General features: G+C 41.3%; 1 protein-coding gene across 1 annotated transcript in view; it reads right to left on the bottom strand.

Moving 5' to 3' along the window:
• gna12a (guanine nucleotide binding protein (G protein) alpha 12a) overlaps positions 1-15,916 on the bottom strand; it is a 90,740-nt gene extending 74,824 nt beyond the window's left edge. Inside the window, exon 1 of the mRNA XM_078240162.1 lies at positions 15,435-15,916. Within this exon, the coding sequence (XP_078096288.1) occupies positions 15,435-15,707 (273 nt within the window). The 5' untranslated portion in view covers positions 15,708-15,916. The remainder of the gene's footprint in view (positions 1-15,434) is intronic.
• Between the last annotated feature and the right edge of the window lie 4,658 nt (positions 15,917-20,574).

The raw sequence follows: 20,574 nt of genomic DNA, 5'->3' as shown, positions 1-20,574 counted from the left end.
TTTTAAAAAAAATGAAAGATGAACTCACAGAAATGCACAAAGTTCTTACGAGGGATGGAGGGTGTGGATGCCAGAGACTGTTTTTCATGGCTGCATGGCAGTCTGGAATTAGGGGTCATAGCTTCAGGATAAGGAAGGTCAGGTCTTTTGGGCTCAAATGAGGAGAAATGTCTTCCCTTGGAAGGCTGTGAATCTTTGGAAATCTCTATCCTCGTCTTGCTCAGAGTATATTCAAGGTGGAGATCAATAGGTTCTTGGCACTCGGGGAATGAAGTGATATGGTCTTCATGCAAGAATACAAGTTCAGCCATGATCTTGTTGAATGGCAGAGCAGGCACAAGGGACCATGTCTACTCCTGCTTTTACTTCTCATGTTCTTATGAATGTTCCACCTGATACTTCAGAAGAGTTTTGAATCAATGGAAAGTTAGAGAAAAAATCTCCAGAAATATTTTCTGCATCGTATTTTGACAGTAAACTTTAAAGTGAGTGTCTTTTTGATAGAATCCCTACAGTGCAGGAGGCGGCCATTCAACCCATCGAATCTGCACCAACTCTCTGACCGAGTATCTTACCTGGGATCTCTCCCCCACCCTATCCCCATTACCCCACACATTTACCACGGCTAATCCATCTAACCTGGACATCTTTGGACACCAAGGGGCAATTTACGATGGCCAATCCACCCACCCTGCACATCTTTGGACGAACAGGTTGGAAAAAAAACAATATATTTACGTATATGAATTTTGAACGGAGGAGAATAAATATTATTGGTCCATGATGAGTGGCTAAACAATTGTCTCATTGCTGTTCAGTAGTGAACACAAAGTACACATACCTATAGAGGTCAAACTCATTGAATACCATTAGAATCTGAACATCTAGTTTGTAAACAGCCACCGCGATATTAGTAGGATACTAACTAAATCTGCACTGGATTTTTTAAAAAAGCACAATTGTAAGGTATGAATCAGTGGGCTCTTCCAGAAATGACCTAGCTTTGCGGGAGACGTAAACACAACTAACTGGTTTGAATACCATGGTTGGTAGCCAGCTGTCATCTAGCACGACATGAAAAACATGTAGGCCAGAATTCTCTGATGGCACTCAGCCAAATCGCCATTCACTGCAGAGGGAATGGATAATCCCAGCCATGGACGAAGTTGGCGAATTCCCCACCGTAAACTTAAAGATTGGAAATGCTCTAGTCATTGGAATTAGGTCTATACAAATCTGTACTTTAACACAAAGTAAACTTCCTAGATGCACGCAGCTCCACAATCTATTTTCGTGGAAAACACACTCAGTCCAGGCAACACGATATGAAATGCTCCAAACCAATACACTTGTCTGCACACCACATGAATTGCCCAATCGTCCATTTCAATTTGGGAGAGGGGAAGAACAATGGACAGGTGGAACAGAACAAACACTATTTAAGTTGGCCAGGAGAAATAAAACGAGAACTGTCAATCAACCTACATTGTAACAACCAACTTCATGTGGAAATTTCCAAACACAAAATTCAAGGGGCAACTATAAGGCTACAGGCACAGGAACAGCCCTTTTCTGCCCAGTGTGGCTTTTTAAAAAAAAATTAAACTCTTCTCAAGCATCAATGCAATTATGCATTTTGGACTCAAATAGCAGATTCAACTGCAATCACTTCAAAAACTGTTTCTTGCATTTTGTTTCGCAAAATACCTCGGCATGGTAAAGTGATTGGCATCTCCAGAACTTTATCCTTTAGGAGAGCAGCAGAAAGAAAAAAATAAGTAATCAGTAAAAATAAGTATGTGGTAGCAGTAAACAAAACTCAATATGTTAATATCTCAAAGTGAAGGCTAAAAACCTCTGAGAACACGCACGGCATTTAAAAATAAAACTTGAATAACTTGAGCTCAGAAAGCACAAATTACCACTTCCAGTTGTAAATTTAAACAATAATTTCAGACAGCTTCCGGCCACCTCTGTAAACAGAGGGGAACAAAATCAATACCTTCAGAATTCTACAATCTCATGTTTCAATGTGTTAATATTGAAGGTGCAATGTATGAAATAGAAGTCAATGTGAATGGTCTCCGTTGTTAGAATTATCAATGCCCCATGTTCAACAATGTTGAACTTGATTACATTATTAATTGCTGTTGATTATTAATCAAAACTTGAATCAACAGCTGTAGCCACACAACTAACTACAGCTTTAATAAAAACGCCTTTTTCCTTTAATTGGCACTTGGTGTCCCTTCAGACTTGCAGTAATGGTGGTAAAAAGGTTGGCCATACTAAAATTTGAAATTATAATTTTCCCTTCTCAAGAGTATAGTCTTTAGCAGAAGTATGCATCAAAGCTACAGCTGTCACTGAGAGCATTGAAAACAAACACAGCAATTATTGTACTATTTTTAAACAAAAATACCACTAAACAAGAATTGATTTATAAATAATTAGGTGCTTTGGCATGAAGCTGAAAAGGACACTGCCTCTTCCTTAAATCAGTACACTTACAAATCTTGTGGGAATATTTCCATGTTTAAAGTGCAGTTCGATTATTCAATTATCTTCTTGCAAAAACTATTAATCTTGGCAGGGGCACAATGATACAGCACCCTAGTGTTCAAATACATCAATCCTCACAAGAGGACAACTTTTAGGTGCAGGGAAGTACTAAGCAAGGCTCAACACAATATAAAATAAATAATCAAAATCTAGGCCTGGTCACATATTTCACAACCCACTCTCAGCTGCAACATGCATAAGGTTCCTGGACTGTAGGAAAATAGGGAGATTATTTTAAAAGGCATGTTTTTAAGAAAAAACAGTGCAATAAAATATAAGGAAAGTCCCTGTTTCACATAGATGCATACTGTATCCTTGCAAGGAGAATCAAGTCACATTTGAAAACAACACTGGTGTAATAGGAATTTTAACACTTCAATATTGAACAAAATCACAATATTTATGTCTTAGTCACTGGTCATAAATCTTAGAAATCATAGAATCGCTACAGTGCTGAAGGAAGCCATTTGGTCCATCGAGACTGCACCAACTTCCCAACAGAGCATCTTACTCGAGCCCACCCCCTGCATTATCCCCATAATCCCACTAATCCCCCTAACACATCAGGACACTAAAGGGCATGGCAAATTCACATAACCTGCACATCTTTGGATTGTGGGAGGAAACCGGAGCACCCGGAGGAAACCCACGCAGACACCGGGAGAAAATGCAAACTCCATACAATCACCCAAGGCTGGAATCAAACCTGGGTCCCTGGTACTGAGAGGCAGCAGTGCTAACCACTGTGCTTCCTTTAGAAAATAAGAGTACAGTATAGGAGTCAACCTGCAGAAATCTCAAAAATACAAAAGTATTAGCAATGTATGTTTATTCGCAATTTTTGATGTGGGCTAGAATTTAACACAGGTAGATCATATTTAAAATGATTTTTAAATATTTAAAATTTTTAATGTTCTTTTAAATGATTTTATGTACAAGTCTTTACTAACTGAAACCTGCAGGATGAAAACAAAAGAATATTAAATTAAAAACATTGGAAATGAGAAAACCAAATATAGAAGAGTTACAACATAAATTAGAGGGTTGACAATTTACACCATTCTTGTATCCCTTTTCCTTCATTATTGTGAAACGGTGCTTAGAAAGATATTGGTCGCATGAGTAGGCCAAATGGCGGTGACTTTTTTTTTTAAAAAACAGGAAATAATTGCGTGTGAGAGGAGAGAGATGAATTCGGATTTACTTTTAATCACTAAAAATTTATCAAGTAAGTGCAAAATGTAGGTATTCACAAATGTTAAAACTTTTAAGAGGCATCTGTTTGAAGCCACAAAAACCCAATAATTCCAAATTTAATTACAATTACAAAGAAGTCTGACTCTGTGATAAAGTGGAGAAGCTGCTTGTTTCTTTCTTAAAGATGTCAGAAAAAATATTTAAAACAAATTAAACAGGGTGGATAGCAACCTTTTTTTTAAAAAACACTGCACACGAGAGTTTTTATTGCACAATGGAATCAGCAACCTGAACTAGTTCGGATTTAATAGCAGACACAAAGACAAAAGAACTAGGCTGCAAAATTACCACAAGGAACAAGTAGCATATCTTATATTTTTTTCTCAAAGGCTAAACTTTCCAAAGTGGCGCACAGAAATTAATTTTCCATTACCAGCTTGATATGAAGTGAACATTAGCACAATTAAGCAAAAGCAATTAGATTTGTCAATCTGCCATAATAGCTTGCACACATCCGCGCACACGTGTCCGCCCGTGTACTCAGCTGCAGAACTGGAAATACTGCTGCTACTAAATTAGGATGCAATTATGCTGGCATTTCAAGTTTCAATCTGACTCAGGAGACCCTCTGTGGGAGCCCAGCTCCTTGGGCATGACGAACTCTACATAGCACTGCAGCCGAGCTAACAGGTAGTTAGAATATTAGTTGGACCACTTGGGCACTTTACCTGTTTTGAGAAAGCAAATACTTTGACTATCGATCTTTTAGGGTTTCCTTCTTTAGAAATACCAAGGATTATAAGTGCTGGTAATTTCCTACAAGCTCATTTTATAAATAAAATAAGTTGGTTGAATTGATAATAAATCCCCATATACCATTTCCAAAATGAAAACTCTTAACTAATTAGTACAAGATAACTTGTGAATGACTCTCATATCTGCAGACCCTTTTAAAAACTGATTGCAAGCAACTGGCACTCTTCAGCATTCTTGGGTTTTGTTCTGCCAATTTCAAGTTTCTTCCTCTTCACTATTTCTGTTTAAAATGAATGCTGAACAACATGTCAGGAGACTTACTTCCAAGGGTCGAAATATGAAGAAGGATACACACAAATTGACACTGCAGCACCATGCTAACCATCAGGTAACGAATGGCATGAGACCCTGATCCCAACCTTCCCATTAATCAGCGCTTCTGCAAAGTTTCTCCATTTCTCACCTCCCTTCCAAACAAGATCCTGCAAATTCTTCCGGGCTCTGCCACTGCAAAAAGGTGAAAGGTCAGCCAAGAACCCCGGCCCCCCATCAGTGCAGATGACAGCCAAGTTTGTGCTGGCATGAGGTCGAGCAATGGCTCCCCAAAACACTGCTTCCGGCCTCATTATTGTATTACCAACTGCCTCCTTCCATCCCTCTTTTCCATTTTCAGTTGCTTCCTCTCAGCTACTGCTCAACGCATTAGCTTATTATTTTAAAATTCATTTTACTAGGGTATGGGCGGCGCTGGCTGAGCCCAGCATTTATTGTCCTTCCCTAATTGCCCATCCCTAAGGGTCTTTGAGGGTCAATCACATTGCTGTGGGTCTGGAGTCACATATAGGAGAGACCAGGTAAGGATAATAGATTTTCTTCCCTAAAGGACATTGGATGGGTTATTACTGCGATTGACAATAGTTTCATGGTCATCAGTAGACTTTTAATTTCAGATTTTTACTGAATTCAAATGCAGTGCGATTCGAATCTGGGGCCCCAGAGCACTACCCTGGGTCTCTGGATTCTGGTCTCGTGACAATACCATTATGCTACTGCCTCCCCGAATGGTGCAGCTGAAAATCTCCTTCACAGCAACAGCAGAATTGGCCAGAATAACTGCTTCACCTCCTCCACCCACAGGGCCCCTTCTCCGCTGTTTTGCTACTTCTCCAATTATAGATCATCTCTTTTGAGCAGCAACAAGATTGGGAGGGAACCTGTGACTGGAGGAGCTGCTGCTCTCCGATTCTGTCTCCCCATGCTTGCTGCTCCTCCAATCAAAATACAGAGTGGTGACATTCTTTATCAGCATTTTGAATTTCTCACCGACTATCTTTGATTTTTTTTTAGCATGCTATTTGAGGTTTCATGGGCAAATTCACCCACATCCATGTGTATTTTAAACCCTGCTTCTATGGATGCCATGATGTGGAGATGCCGGCGTTGGACTGGGGTAAACACAGTAAGAAGTTTTACAACACCAGGTTAAAGTCCAACAGTTACCAAATAAACCTGTTGGACTTTAACCTGGTGTTGTTAAACTTCTTACTCTATGGATGCCTCCAGAGACAGATGAAAGTCACATCACTGGATAGGTCTTGGAAATTTCCAGACTGCGCTGATCTAAAAGCTGGGAACTCCTGCCTGACTGTCAATGGACCTTCACATTGTCCGCAACCCGCCTGCTACAATGGCAGCGGCAGGCGGGATGGGAGAATTCCGGCCAGTATTTGCCTTACCTTAGGGCTGCAGTAGGCTACAGAACGTTTCAGTGAGCCACAAGCATTAGGAGCCCGAAATCTTCTCTCAAAATAACAATCATATTACAGGAAAAATGCATCATCTGTATCTACGTGAAAGCATTTGGAAAGGAGAAATAAATCTATGGGAAGGCTATAGAAAAAGGACTGCTTTTAATGTCAAGAGTTTTGTCTCCTCCCCATCCTACACCCCTAAAATCTGGTTAGGCAAAAAGCTTTTTTCCCTTGAGAAAATGTTTTTTTTATTATTCTCACAGTAGGCTGAGGGCCGAATTAATTTGAGAGACACTGAGCTACAGGCCCCATTTGACAAATTACTTCAAAGGATTCAGCTGTTATGGTCCCAGCTGATGTTACTACTGAACAGTTAGGTCCCAGAATGGAACTCTGGCTCAATAGACCGTAACTTTTAGGTTTAGAGATATGGATGAAGAGAGTCACAGGACTGCCAACTAACTTTTAACAAAAGAATAAATCATTTACCAAACAAGATTGACTATAATACAATAGTTCTATACCCCACCTATATCTTCCCAGATGTACACAGATTAAGGATACCACAATTTACAAAATATATCTTATACTATAATGTTCCCAGTGGGTACACAATCCATGTTAACCAACTGTGGCCAGACACACAACATCCTGAAAGCAAGCCAATACTACTTCAGTGGATTTTCATCAAATCTCCCCAGATGTTTAACACTCTGAGCCAACTGGTCTCACTGGAATCCAAATTCCACACAAGCTTCCAAACTCCACTCTTGAAAAACGGACCACAGAATCATCTCCCGAACAACGCTTTCTTGCAGATGTCTTCACCAAGGATCCACTTCCAGGATTTCAATTTTTTTTTCCAGTATTCATGTGCCTTGGATTGCCACGCGTCTTCAAGCTTCCACACAATCTCTCAAGTACCCAGGCATGCCAACAGAACACTACTGCTTCACAGGCTGTATTATGGTATCACCAAACTTTTGATTTACCTCAGATGTTTGACTTCTTATCTCGCTGATTTTAAATCTAGTTCTTGAGCAGTCTTTCATTCCAAGCACTCTCGCTGCCTTTTACTTGACTTCTCCTCAACAGGACCTTGTTCAACTTCTTGTTCGTTCCTTTAACATTGCTGTCTTCCTGCGACATATGTTTTGACACAACTTTCTTGCACGCTTTTAGGAAGTCTGCTTTTTTCAGCTCCCTGCTCCTGTCCAGCTGCTTATGGGTCCAACTTAAAACTAAACTCAAAAGTTATTTTTAATCTAGAGTGGCCCCCTGGTTGGTGAGCAACAGCCTATTCTTTCATTAAACCCGATTGGTTTTCAGGTTGTAAACCCTTTAACTACAATGCAGGCACAGTGTAAAATGAAAACAAAACCCAGAGACATGCAAACACCTTTGATTAACATGAAGCTAACTAAATTTTTTACCTTCTTACATAGAAGCACAAAACTAAACCTATTTAAATCTATACCTTATTTCTAATATAAATTTAGATTACTTAAAATAACCTGTTTCCTGACACAGTAAACAATGTTGATTCTAGTGCAACGTACCAAACAGGAAACTCCAAGGTGAATAAAAAAGTACATAACAGTTGACTACCACCTTTTTTTTTAAAACACTTCTGGACCCAACAGACCATTCAATAAAAGAGGATCAACAGTTCTGCAACAATGATGCTAGAGGCTTCAACATTGTATGACAACATTACTGACATTTTCTCTGCAAGGGGGAAAAAAGTGCCCAAACAACTTCTTAAATGGGGAGGGGGGTTGACCAAATATGGCACCAAGCAGCCCTGGCAAAACTGAAGTCAATAGCAGTTAAAAGGCTGAAGCAAAGGAGTGTGATGAAATACTCTCCACTTGCCCGGATGGTGCAGCTCCAACAACACTCAAGAAGCTCAACACCATCCAGGACAAAGCAGCCAGCTTGATTGGCACCCCATCCATGATGATGCAGTGGCAGCAGTGTGTACCATATACAAGATACACTGCAGCAACTAACGAAGCCTCCTTCAACAGCAACTTCTAAACCAGTATCCCCTAGAAGGGCAAGGGCAGCAGACACATGGGAACACCACCATCTGCAGATTCCCCTTCAAGACACATATCATCCTAACTTGAAACTATATCATTGTTCCTTCACTGTTTTCCAACTGTTGCTGGGTCAAAATCCTGGAACTCCTTTCCTAACAGCACTGTGGGTGCACCTAGATCACATGGACTGGAGCAGTTCAAAAAGGCAGCTCACCATCACCTTCCCATGGGCAATTAGTGATGCGCAACAAATGCTGGCCAAGTCAGCAATGCCCATATCCCATGAAATAATAAAAAAAAGAGATGGTCATGGTTGCTCATCATAGACTCAGATATGCAAGATTTTCCTCGCGAAACATCTTATTCTACTTCATTATCAATGAGATGGGGCTGTGTGATTTCAATTCTAGTATTATAATAAAGGAAACTACCACCAGTTTAAAGTAAGAACCTTAACAATGCCCAGACCTTGGTTGCCAAATGGCAATTAATATTCATGCTACACCTGCCAGTTAACGAACATCAAAGAAACACCATTATTTTCCCATTAACTTGAAAAAGTTAAAGTTAATTTATTAGTCACAAGTAGGCTTACATTAACACTGCAATGAAATTACTGTGAAATTCCCCTAGTTGCCACACTCCGGCGCCTGTTCAGGTCAATACACCTAACCAGCACATCTTTCAGACTGCGGGAGGAAACCGAAGCACCCGGAGGAAACCCACGCTGACACAGGGAGAATGTGCAAATTTCACATAGACAATGACCCAAGCGGGAATCGAACCCGGGTCTCTGGCGCTGTGAGGCAACAGTACTAACTACTGTGCCACCATGCCGCCCCATCGACATCACTATCGGCAAGCCCTTCACTATTAACATCCTGCAGGCCTCCCAAATCTACACCATAAGTATAGGAGCCGGGCGCTGGGAACTTTGAAATAAGTAGCTCACCTCCACACCCATCAAAGCCTGACCTGATGGGTATGGCTGCAATAACATTAAGGAAACTTAAAACTGTCCGTACAGAACAGTTCAATAAACTGCTGCCCCTGCCACTGGGCACTATTCACAACCAGTGCACAATTGTTGGATTACATACAATCTACAGGGTGCACTGCAACTACTCATCAAAACCACTTTGAAAGCATCTCCTTCCTCTGCAACTTCTATCATCAAGAACAAAAGTAATAAGGCTGCGGGAACACTATCACCTACGAGTCACAAACATCCTGATTTGGACATACATTACTATTGCTTCAGTCAGTAGTCTGGAATTTCCTATCCAACATCACCACCTTAAGAACTCCAAAGATTAAAGGAAAAGGTTCACCACCACATCCTCAGAGCAGCTAAGTCTGAACGACAATTGTGACTATGATTAGAACAAACACAAGAAGCAAACATGAAAGTGGAAAACTTGTAAAAATAGTAGATCAAATTCAGATCAAATTGCATTTCATAATACATTTAAACCAAACTTATTTTATCAACAATTCTAAACAGGCCTGCATACAAGGTGAAACTCTCATTACAAAATTAATTAATTCCCATAGCAAATGGTTGCAAATAGGGACTGAGATTCTCTTTTCCTCCCTCCCAAAACAAAAAAAGTTTGAATGCAATCATATGCCATTTCACACCTTACTAAAGTGGCAATTTTTCACCTACATACTTGCACAAGGAGTGCAAGCACGCATCTACATGCAGGGAGTGCCACAGCTGAGCCAGAACATGTCGGCACCCAATGTTAATTTGTGGAAACACACACATACTTTGCATTATAACAATCAAAAGGATCTTTGGCTGATTTTTCACTCAAACTGGGAAATAGAGTAAAATAAACAAGCAGAAATTCTGCCCTGGCTGAGATGATCGAACTCAATAAAGACTAGGGTTCCACCTGGGACACGGCCTACTTTCCGTGACAACTTGCATTTAAAAAGCCCTTTTAATGCAGCAAAACATCCCAAGATGCTTCACAGGAGCATTGTCAAAAGAGATTCATCACCAAACTACGTAACATAAGAACTAGGAGCAGGAGTAGGCCATCTGGCCCCTCGAGCCTGCTCCGCCATTCAATAAGATCATGACTGATCTTTTCATGGACTCAGCTCCACTTAGCTGCCCGCTCACCATAGCCCCTAATTCCTTTACTGTTCAAAAATTTATCTATCCTTGCCTTAAAAACATTCAATGAGGTAGCCTCAAGTGCTTCATTGGGCAGGGAATTCCACAGATTCACAACCCTTTGTGTGAAGAAATTCCTCCTCAACTCTGCACTAATTCTGCTTCCCTTTATTTTGAGGCCGTGCTCCTTAGTTCTGGTTTCATCTGCCAGTGGAAACAACTTCCCTGCTTCTATCTTATCTACTTCCTTCATAATCTTGTATATTTATATAAGATGTCCCCTAATTTTTCTGAATTCCAAGGAGCATAGCCTCAGTCTACTCAGTCTCTACTCATAAGCCAACCCTCTCAACTCCTGAATCAACCGAGTGAATCTTCTCTGCACCCCCTCCAATGCCAGTATATCCTTTCTCAAGGGAGACCAAAACTGTACACAGTACTCTAGGTGTGGCCTTACCAGCACCTTACTCAGCTGCAACATAATCTCGCTGTTTTTAAACTCCATCCCTCTAGCAATGAAGGACAAAATTCCATTTGCCTTCTGAATTACCTGCTGCACCCGCAACCGACATTTTGTGATTCATGCACAAGGACACCAAGGTCCCTCTGCACAGTAGCACGCTGCAATTTTTACCATTTAAATAATAGTCAGTTCTGCTGTTATTTCTACCAAAATGGATGACCTCACATTTACCAACATTGTACTCCATCTGCCAGACCCTTGCCCACTCACTTAGGCTATGTATATCCCTTTGCAAACTTTCAGTGCCCTCTGCACACTTTGCTCGGCCACCCATCTTAGTGTCATCTGCAAATTTTGACACACCACACTTGGTCCCCAACTCCAAATCATCTATGTAAATTGTAAACAATTGCGGTCCCAACACTGATCCCTGAGGCACACCACTAGTCACTGATTGCCAACCAGAAAAACACCCATTTACCCCCACTCTATGCTTTCGGTTAATCAATCCTCTATCCATGCTAATACATTACCCGTAACACCACGCACCTTTATCTCATGTAGCAACCTTTGGTGCGGCACCTTGTCAAATGCTTTCTGGAAATCCAGATACACCTCATCCACAAGTTCCCCATTGTCCATTGCACATGTAATGTCCTCAAAGAATTCCACCAAATTAGTCAAACATGACCTGCCCTTCATGAACCCATGCTGCATCTTTCCAATGGGACAATTTATATCCAGATGTCTTGCTATTTCTTCCTTGATGATAGATTCAAGCATTTTCCCTACTACAGAAGTTAGGCTAACCAGCCTATAGTTTCCCGCCTTTTGTCTACCTCCTTTTTTAAACAGTGGCATCACATTTGCTGTTTTCCAATCTGCAGGAACCATCCCAGAGACCTGGTAAATTACCACTAGTGCATTTGCTATTTCCCACGCCATCTCTTTTAGTACCCTGGGATGCATTTCATTAGGGCCAGGAGGCTTGTCTACCTTTAGTTTGCCCAACACTACCTCTTTCGTGATAATGATAGTTTCTAGGTTCTCAGCTGCCATAGCCTTCTTGTCATCAATTTTTGGCATGTTATTTGTGTCTTCCCTTGTGAAGACCGACACAAAATGCCTGTTCAATGCCTCAGCATTTCCTCATTTCCAATTATTACATCCCCCTTCTCATCTTCTAAAGGACGAATGTTTACTTTAGCCACTCTTATTTTATATATTTGTAAAAACTTTTGCTATGTTTTTATATTCTGAGCTAGTTTACTCTCATAATCCATCTTACTTTTCTTCGTAGCTTTTTTCGTGGCTTTCTGTTGACCTTTAAAAGTTTGCCAATCCTCTAGTTTCCCACTAATCTTTGCCACTTTGTATGCATTTTCTTTCAATTTGATACCCTCCTTTATTTCCTTAGATATCCATGGCTGATTATCTCTTTTTCTATATTCCTTCCTTATCATGAGAAGTTGGGGCAACTAATCAAAAACGTTGATTTTAAGGAATGTCTTAGAGAATGAGTTAGAGAGTTTAGGCCTAAAGCAACCAGAGGCAAGACCACCACTGTTGGAGTGATTAAAATCCGGGTATGCAAGAGGCCAAAAATGATGGAGTGCAGAGATCTCAGAGGACTTGAGGTGGTTAGGTGGAGGGGCAAGGTCATGGAAGGGTTTCAAATAAGGATGAGAATTTTTAAAAGTGGAGATGTTGTCGTACAGGGAGACAATGCAGGTCAGCAAACATAGGGTTGATGGTCGAGCAGGTGTTTGAGAGAGTTAGTATTCGGACAGCCAAGTTTTTGACGAGTTCAAGCTTATGGAGGCTGGCCAGGAGAGCAATGGAACTGTGAAGCCTAGAAAGTAATAAAGGCATGAATGAAGGTCTCCGGAGGAGTGTTAAAATTGCCAAAAATAGCCAGGAAATTAAAAGTTAAACACATTTCCTTCTACAAATACTCTGAATGAAAAGTACTCCCTCTACACACCTTTTGGCTTTTACCAGCTGAGCATTAAGAAAGTTAGATTTTTGCTTTTGTTCCTGATGCAGCTGCTTAGCACCAGAAACAATAGATTATTCCATGCCAATGGCTTACTGCTGAAACACGAGTTATTTTCTTTATTCCTTACATATCTCCACACTGTGAAATTCAGTTTGTTAAAAATAAAGTGTCACTCAGCAAACTAAACTTTGTCTGTACATGTTTCTCTTCTCCAAGGGTTAATATTGAAGTTTCTTTTTCTCCAGCCAGTACGGCCTTTTATTTAATGTGAATTAAAGGAATAGCAGTTAGTTAAGAAAATGTTCAATTTTAGAATTGGCTTCACTTTCAGTCATTCAGCTTTTGACCTTTTTAGCCTCACTGCTTCCCTTTGTCTCAAACAGAAATATTACACTTATTCCACGTTAAAGCTCCCGACAAAACATTTGGACTCCTTTTCATGCTTCTTGCCTTCGTAACAGAATTTAGATCCAGAATAGATACTTTAAAGAATATTAGACATCACACACCTTTGCGTGTCTTACTCTTTTTAATCACACTATTGGAAGGATGTCACGAACCCGGAGAGGGTGCAGAGGAAACTTACTAGATTATCATTACATCAAAATACTAGAGCAGAAAAGGTCAAGAGAGGATTGGATATAGGTGTTCAAATTATTGAAGAATTTGATGGAGTAAACGTTGTTCCTTGCTTAAGTTTCTTTATACTTTCCTTTAACCTCATTACTTCCATGCAAGTATAGGCAGATACAAAAACTTTCAAAGGGGAAATGGATAAATATTTCAAGGGAAAAAATTGCTGGGCTATGGAAAAAGAGCAAGAGAGTGGAACTAACTGGATAGCTATCGAAGAGCCAGCAAAAATGCAAAAGGCCGAATGGCCTTCCTCTGTGCCATATCATTCTATAATTCTATCTGGATCACTGCCAAGGCCCATTTATTCACAAGTTTCATAGGGATTAAGTGTTGAAATTCGATTTCAGTATTTTTTTCAGAATCCCATGCAATTAAAATAGAATTTGACTGAATAAATCAGTTACTGCAGTAATGCTTCTCTGATATTCTCCCCCCCCCGCCCCCCCCCCCGGTAGACTGTGCTACATGTTGCCCTTCCCTGCAATCTTATTTTGTTGAAATAAAACTCTGTTGCACTAGCTAGCCCGCCCCAGCCCTTGAACATATCCACCCTTCCGACAACATCCAGAATTTAAAAATCAGGATCTGGTTCTTGCCTACATTTCCCAATTTACTTTGTTCTTTCTTATCTTTTTCAAATCTTGATGGTATCTGGCACAATTGGCTATGGGTTTTTTTTGTCTAGGTTTCTCAATATAAAAAATACTGAGCATTAAACTTTAACAAGCTGCTATTAAAAATTGAAAACTCCAATTTAACCTGCAAATTACAGGCATCAAAATCATGTCTGCAAGAGTGAAAATATTACCAGACCCTCAGAGGAAATTCACTTTTGATCCATTTCCTTGAATTAAGAAAATTGATTGGCTTTAACCATGTCATATTGTAAAAGATGACTTACAGAATACACTGAAAAGGAGATTTTGCTGTAAAAAAAAGAGGAACAGAAAAATGTGAAAATACTTTAAATGTAGACTTTTCATAAAGTGGCATCATGTGATGCACTTGAGTTAAAAGTTGTTCTCATATTAATTCAACAGAAAATTGCAACAATCGGATTGCAATGTCAGAAACTCAAAAAAACAGAATGTACTTCACTTCCTGAACAATACTGTATTCTAAATATCATATTCTAAATAAAGTACAAGACAGTTCTTTTCTAATTCCAACACTACTGAGGATTATAGAGTCTAAACTCAACATACAACGTACAAACACCTTGATGTACCCCATTTCCTAGACCAAAACATATAATTGCATGTCTGCAGGAGCAACACATACGTGCACCCATATCAGAATCGCAATACAGGTAAATCTACAACTCAATCTATAAACTCAGTGAGCAAATACCAAACATGCTGCAATGAAAACAGTGCATTAAATATATTCATGACAGTTTCAGCTGATGTAAGGACAACTGGTTAAATAAATCAGTGCATGGTACAGGTTTACCACAGGCACACACTCTGGGCTACACACTTGGACTAGGTGATCACCATAAAGGGTGAGAGCAGTGTTGACACTCCCTTCAGCTGACAAGACCTGGGGGGGGGGGGGGGGGGGGGAGAAAAGCGGTTAACAAATCTGATGCCTTTAACCAGATTTTCACAATGCATACATTTCAACAGGGAAGAGACATGTACGTGCAAGTAATGGTCTAACTCATTTGCAGAACGACTGACAGTTTTTAAAAGCGTTTGCACAGATTAAAAAACCATTGCAACTGACTTTCTGTTTTAAATTACATGTCAATAAATGAGGAGGACCATTGGACAGCATCATCCTGGCGCCCCCTCTTAACTAGTATGCGTGGGGGGAATATTATTCAGTCCTCAATGATAGCTTAGAGCTTGGTAACCCTCCCACACCCCAAACAAACGAAGATTTGTTGAGGTACCTTAATGACATTCTCGAAGATGGTGTCCCGGAACTCCTCCAGGGCTTTGCTGTCGAAGTCTTTGCCGTGAATGATCCTCATCTGTTTGAGGAAAGTGCTTTTGCCGCTCTCGCCGGCGCCCAGCAGCAGGATCTTGACCAGCCGCCGCACGTAGCGCCTCTCCCGGGCCAGCACGGCGTCGATCTCCCGGCTGCGGCGGCGCTGAGCCCGCTCGCTCTGGCTGGACTGACAGGCCGGGAAACAGGCGCCCAGGCGCTGCACCAGCTCGGCCATCGTCTCCCGTGGGCAGCGCCTCAGCAACAAAAGAGCGGGCACCGCACACACTCGCAACGCGGAGAGAGAGAATTAAGAACACAAGTCAACAACAAATTAATATTTTTTGTGTGAGGGGGAAAAGGGGCACTTCAAATCGCTCCGTCCGCCCCGCTCGATCTCCCGACCAAAACCCACCGACTCCCCCATTCATTCCCCAACTGATGGACGAAAACTTCACCGGAGGGCGGGGAAGGGGGAGGGGCAGGGCCGGGCTCGAGCAGCGGGCGGGGCTGATCCGCCACCCGCAATCTCCGATTGGCTAATCCGTCTGTCAATCGTCAGCTCTTCTGCTTGTCCATTGGACGAGCACGCCGTCCATCAGATAAAAGGGGCTGCGCCCGCCCCTCGACTCTTAACTTGTGATTGGTTAAGCCGCCTGTCAATCGTCGTCCCTCCCGCTGTTCGTTGGGCAAGCGCGCCCATCCGTTAAATAAAGGGGCGGCGCCCTAGCTGCCCGTTCCCATTTATGATTGGTCCGGCGGCCGGTCAGTCACGCGCTGCCGGAGCGAGCAGCGGCCCTCTGCTCCGGGATTGGCTCCCTTCGCCGTCCATCAAACTGAATCGTTTCACTGATTGGATAGCGCTGCCGTCCGGCCCTGGCCCGGCTTCGGTGAGGATGGAGGTGGGGCAGTTGCTTCTGTTCTTTGTTAAATTTTCTCCGTCAGAAAAGTCATCTATACAGATTAATCCTTCGACAACCGGGTAAGATCCCGGCGCCGCGCCACACCCGAGATGAAAGCGTCGACGCCTCAAATCACTGTCAATCGGCCTCACGCAGCCAATCCTTGGTCGACCCTTAGCGGCTTGGCCAATAGGATAAGCAGCTTTGCCATCAATCAGACGGGTAACCGGCTTCCAATTGGCGCAAACCGCTGTCAATCATCCAAACCCCACCCCTATCGGCCACGCCTAGTTTGCCTCTGCCCCAGTTGATGGTTGAGCTGAAGTTGAATTTGAGGAGAGGACAGACAATCCCCCAAACAATGGCATCCAACATAATTGCAATTCCAAACATCTGCACTGTGTTTAGAATTCCTCCCATTACTCTTGAGAATACAGAGGAGATGGTAGATAGCAATCCCAGATTTGATCTGATTTTTTAGCCAGGAGATTTTTTTGGCTTTTGGGTGGGTGGGGAAGTGTATATATTGTGATAATAATACAAGATGCAGCAGCTGTGTGGGAGGGTTTGATTGACCAAAGAACCCCCCCCCCCCTCTTATTGTTAATGTTTTGTTTTTATGCTTTTGTCATTTCCTTTTAGGTGCTGCCTGTGGTTCCATTGGTAGTACTCATGCCTCTGAGTCAGAAGTTTGTGGGTTGAAGTCCCAAGACTTGAGTACGTGATCCAGGCTGACATTTCAGTGTAGTGCTAAAGGAGGGTTGCACTCTGCCATCTTTCAGATAAGGCATTAAACCGAGGCCCCGTCTACCCTCTTGGGCATACATTAAATAATTCCATGGCACTATTTTGAAAAAGAGCAGGGGCTGTGGGCAGTATTTAACCCTCAATCCTCACTGCAAAAGCAGATCTTCTGGTAATTATCACACTGTTGTTTGTGGGAGCTTGCTGTGTGGAAATTGCTTGCTGCATTCCCTACATTCCATCATGATTAAACTTCAAAAGTAAAGCGCTTTGGGATGTCTGATGGTTGTGAAAGTTGTTATATCAATGCAAATCAACTGATGCACTCTGAGACAGACTCCCACATTTCACCCTCCGTAAGCTTGCCGTGCAACCCATGCCCTAACTTGCACCGAGACCCTTTCACTCATTACCCTGTGCTTGCAGTGGTTAGCACTGCTGCCTAAAAGGGAGGTGATGGTGTAGTGGCATTGTTGCCGGACTAGTTATCCAGAGACCCAGGGCAATGTTCTGGGAATCCGGATTCAAATCCCACCAAGGCAGATGGTGAACTTTGAATTTAATTAATAGTGTAATGATGACCATGAAACCATTGTTGATTGTCATTAAAAAAACCGTAGTAAGAAGTTTAACAACACCAGGTTAAAGTCCAACAGGAGAATACAGAGGAGATGGTAGATAGCAATCCCAGCTGTTGGACTTTAACCTGGTGTTGTTAAACTTCTTACTGTGTTTACCCCAGTCCAACGCCGGCGTCTCCACATCATTAAAAAAACCCACAGTGCCAGGGACCCTGGTTCAATTCCTGGCTTTGGTTACTGTCTGTGTAGAATTTGCACATTCTCCTAGTGTCTGTGTGGGTTTCCTCTAGGTGCTCTGGTTTCCTCCCACAGTCTGAAAGACATGCTGGTTAGGTGCATTGACCCAAACAGGCATCGAAGTGTGGCAACTAGGGGAATTTCACAGTAACTTCATTGCAGTGTTAATGTAAGCCTTACTTGTGACTAATAAATAAACTTTTACTTTAACACTCCTCTAATTTTGACCTTTTAGCATCCCCAATTTTAATCATTCCACCATTGGTGGCCGTAACTGAGTTGCCTAGGTCCAAGCTTTGGAATTCCCTTTCAAACTCTCTACAACATTTTCCTTCTTTGAGATCCTTAAAATCTAACTCTTTGACTAAGATTTTGGTCATCTGTCCTAGTGTCTCTTTATCTGTCTCAATGTCATGTTGTTTTATAATGCCCCTTGGGCTATTTTACTGTGTTTTTAATTATGTTAGACACTATATAAATTCAAGTTGTTATTATAAATCAAACACAAAGCAGCCATCCTTTCATAAATGATCAGTTTTTCATTTGATCTATAATCAATCCTTATTTTCTGGGTGGAAGCAAAGAGTTACAATAATCAACTTCTACATAATATAAAAATTCCCACAGAAGAATTGCCATCAAGCATCATGAATAAAGAGGTGTGGGGGCCAATCACACAAGCTCTGTTAATAGTTGACCGATGATGTTATTTCCTAGAAATCGATGATCAAATTATCAAAGTAATCTGAACAAATACAATCTCGTTCAGGTGAAAATGAAACAAAATGTTCACAATAAGAAACCTTTGACTTTAATTAGAAAATGACAGATGATTAAGAAGCCACAGGTTGCTCAATATCCTGATGGGTGATTAATTAAAAAGCAATTTTTTGAACAGTGAGGAGGCATAGCAAGCGATGCAAGTCATGTTAATTGTTTATTTACAAGGGCGATGCCAGACTGAGAGGTTATACCTATCAGAAAAGTTTGAACAGACTGGGGTCCTTTTCTGTAGAAAAGAGATGACTGAAAGGTGACCTTACAACAGTCTTTAAAATTATGACAAAGTTAGCAAGGGTAAACATAGAAAAGATCTTCTACTTGGAGGCAAAAGCAATATTAGGGTCTATACAGATAAGATAGCCACCAATAAATCCAGTAGAAACTTCTTTATTGAGAGTGGTTAGATTGTGGAACTGCTTAATACAAGAGTAGTTGAGGTGAATAACAGAAATACCATAGTCTGGCCAATGAATAAAAGGCAAAGACCACAAAAGAACTATTCAGATTGTTTAAAATCCTTCATTTATTATGTCACAAATAGGCTTACTCTAACTGCAAAGAATTTACTATAAAAATCTTGTAGCAACCATAGAAATAATTTGTATTTATATAGTACCTTTCAGAAACCCAGGACGTCCCAAAGCATATGCAATCAATTAAGCACTGTTGTAACATGGGAAATGCAGCAGCCATTTTGGGTACAAGGTCCCACAAACAGCAGTTACATCATCTCTTTCATTGATGTTGATTGAGAAATAGTCAATATACCCTGAAAAAATCATGTGGAATATATGAAATATTGTTGTATACTCTTGTCATCTTCATGATTCATAAAACCTACCCCTAAATATTGTACTGACAAATGGTACTGGACAGAGTATATTTTAAGGATCTAACCCAAACTGCTCATTTTTCACCCATAGAGCAGAGGAGGAGACCATTCTGCTTTTCATGTCTATGTTGGCTCTTTGAAAAAGCTATCCAGTTAGTCTCCCCTGCTTTTCCCTGTAACTCTGCAATGGTTTTCCTTTTCAAGTTTATGTCTATTCTCTTTTGAAAGTTGCTATTGAATCTGCTTCCATCATCCTTTCAGTCAGTACATGCAACTCGCTGAGTGAAAAAACACATCTCTTCAACTTCCTACTGAGTTGGTTGCCAATTATCATAAATCTGTGTCCTTTGGTTACTGACCCTTCAATGAGAGAAACCAGTTTTCTCTATATACTCTACCAAAATTCCTCATATCCTATTATGAGTGCGAGGGTTTTTAAGGTGGGTGTGTTTTAAATTAATTCAAGGCAAAATGGAGCAAATGTGACCTTGTTTTGTCCGGCATTAAGCCGATGTGACCTGGTGTCCATGAGGACAAGGTGCCTAAGTCAAATCCTGTTGAAACCCAGGTGCCAGATTTAGCACCTCAGCATAAAAGGGAAGCAGCTGGCTTAACTTTGTGTAGACTTACGGACTCGCAGATTTACTGACTTTGAAACCCTAGATACAGGGAGAGAGAGAGAGACAGGGACCTAGCAGTTGCTGTGAGCAGAAGAATAGACTGTTCTCTTTGAGCCCCCAGGCAGAATGCTAGTGGGAGCTTAGCCTCTAGTCAAATAAATGGACCATGTAGAGACATAAGAACTTTAGCATGGCCAGGCCAAAGAATAACCGGAGAGTGCCTTGCTGCTGGATGTCAGTTCCGGAATTCTCAGCGGTTTGAGACACAAGATAGAGAGAAGCCAGCACATTGGAAGCTGGGGGTAACTTTGGGCAAGTTCCTGTAAAGACCACAATTCAGCAGAGAGTGCTGCGTAATGCATAAATGTTTGTGTGGGGTTATTGGCTGTGTTAAGAAACTAATAAG

Source organism: Mustelus asterias, chromosome 23 (genome assembly GCF_964213995.1).
Source record: "Mustelus asterias chromosome 23, sMusAst1.hap1.1, whole genome shotgun sequence".
NCBI lineage: Eukaryota > Metazoa > Chordata > Chondrichthyes > Carcharhiniformes > Triakidae > Mustelus > Mustelus asterias.
This window is presented reverse-complemented; position numbering and strand designations above follow the sequence as displayed.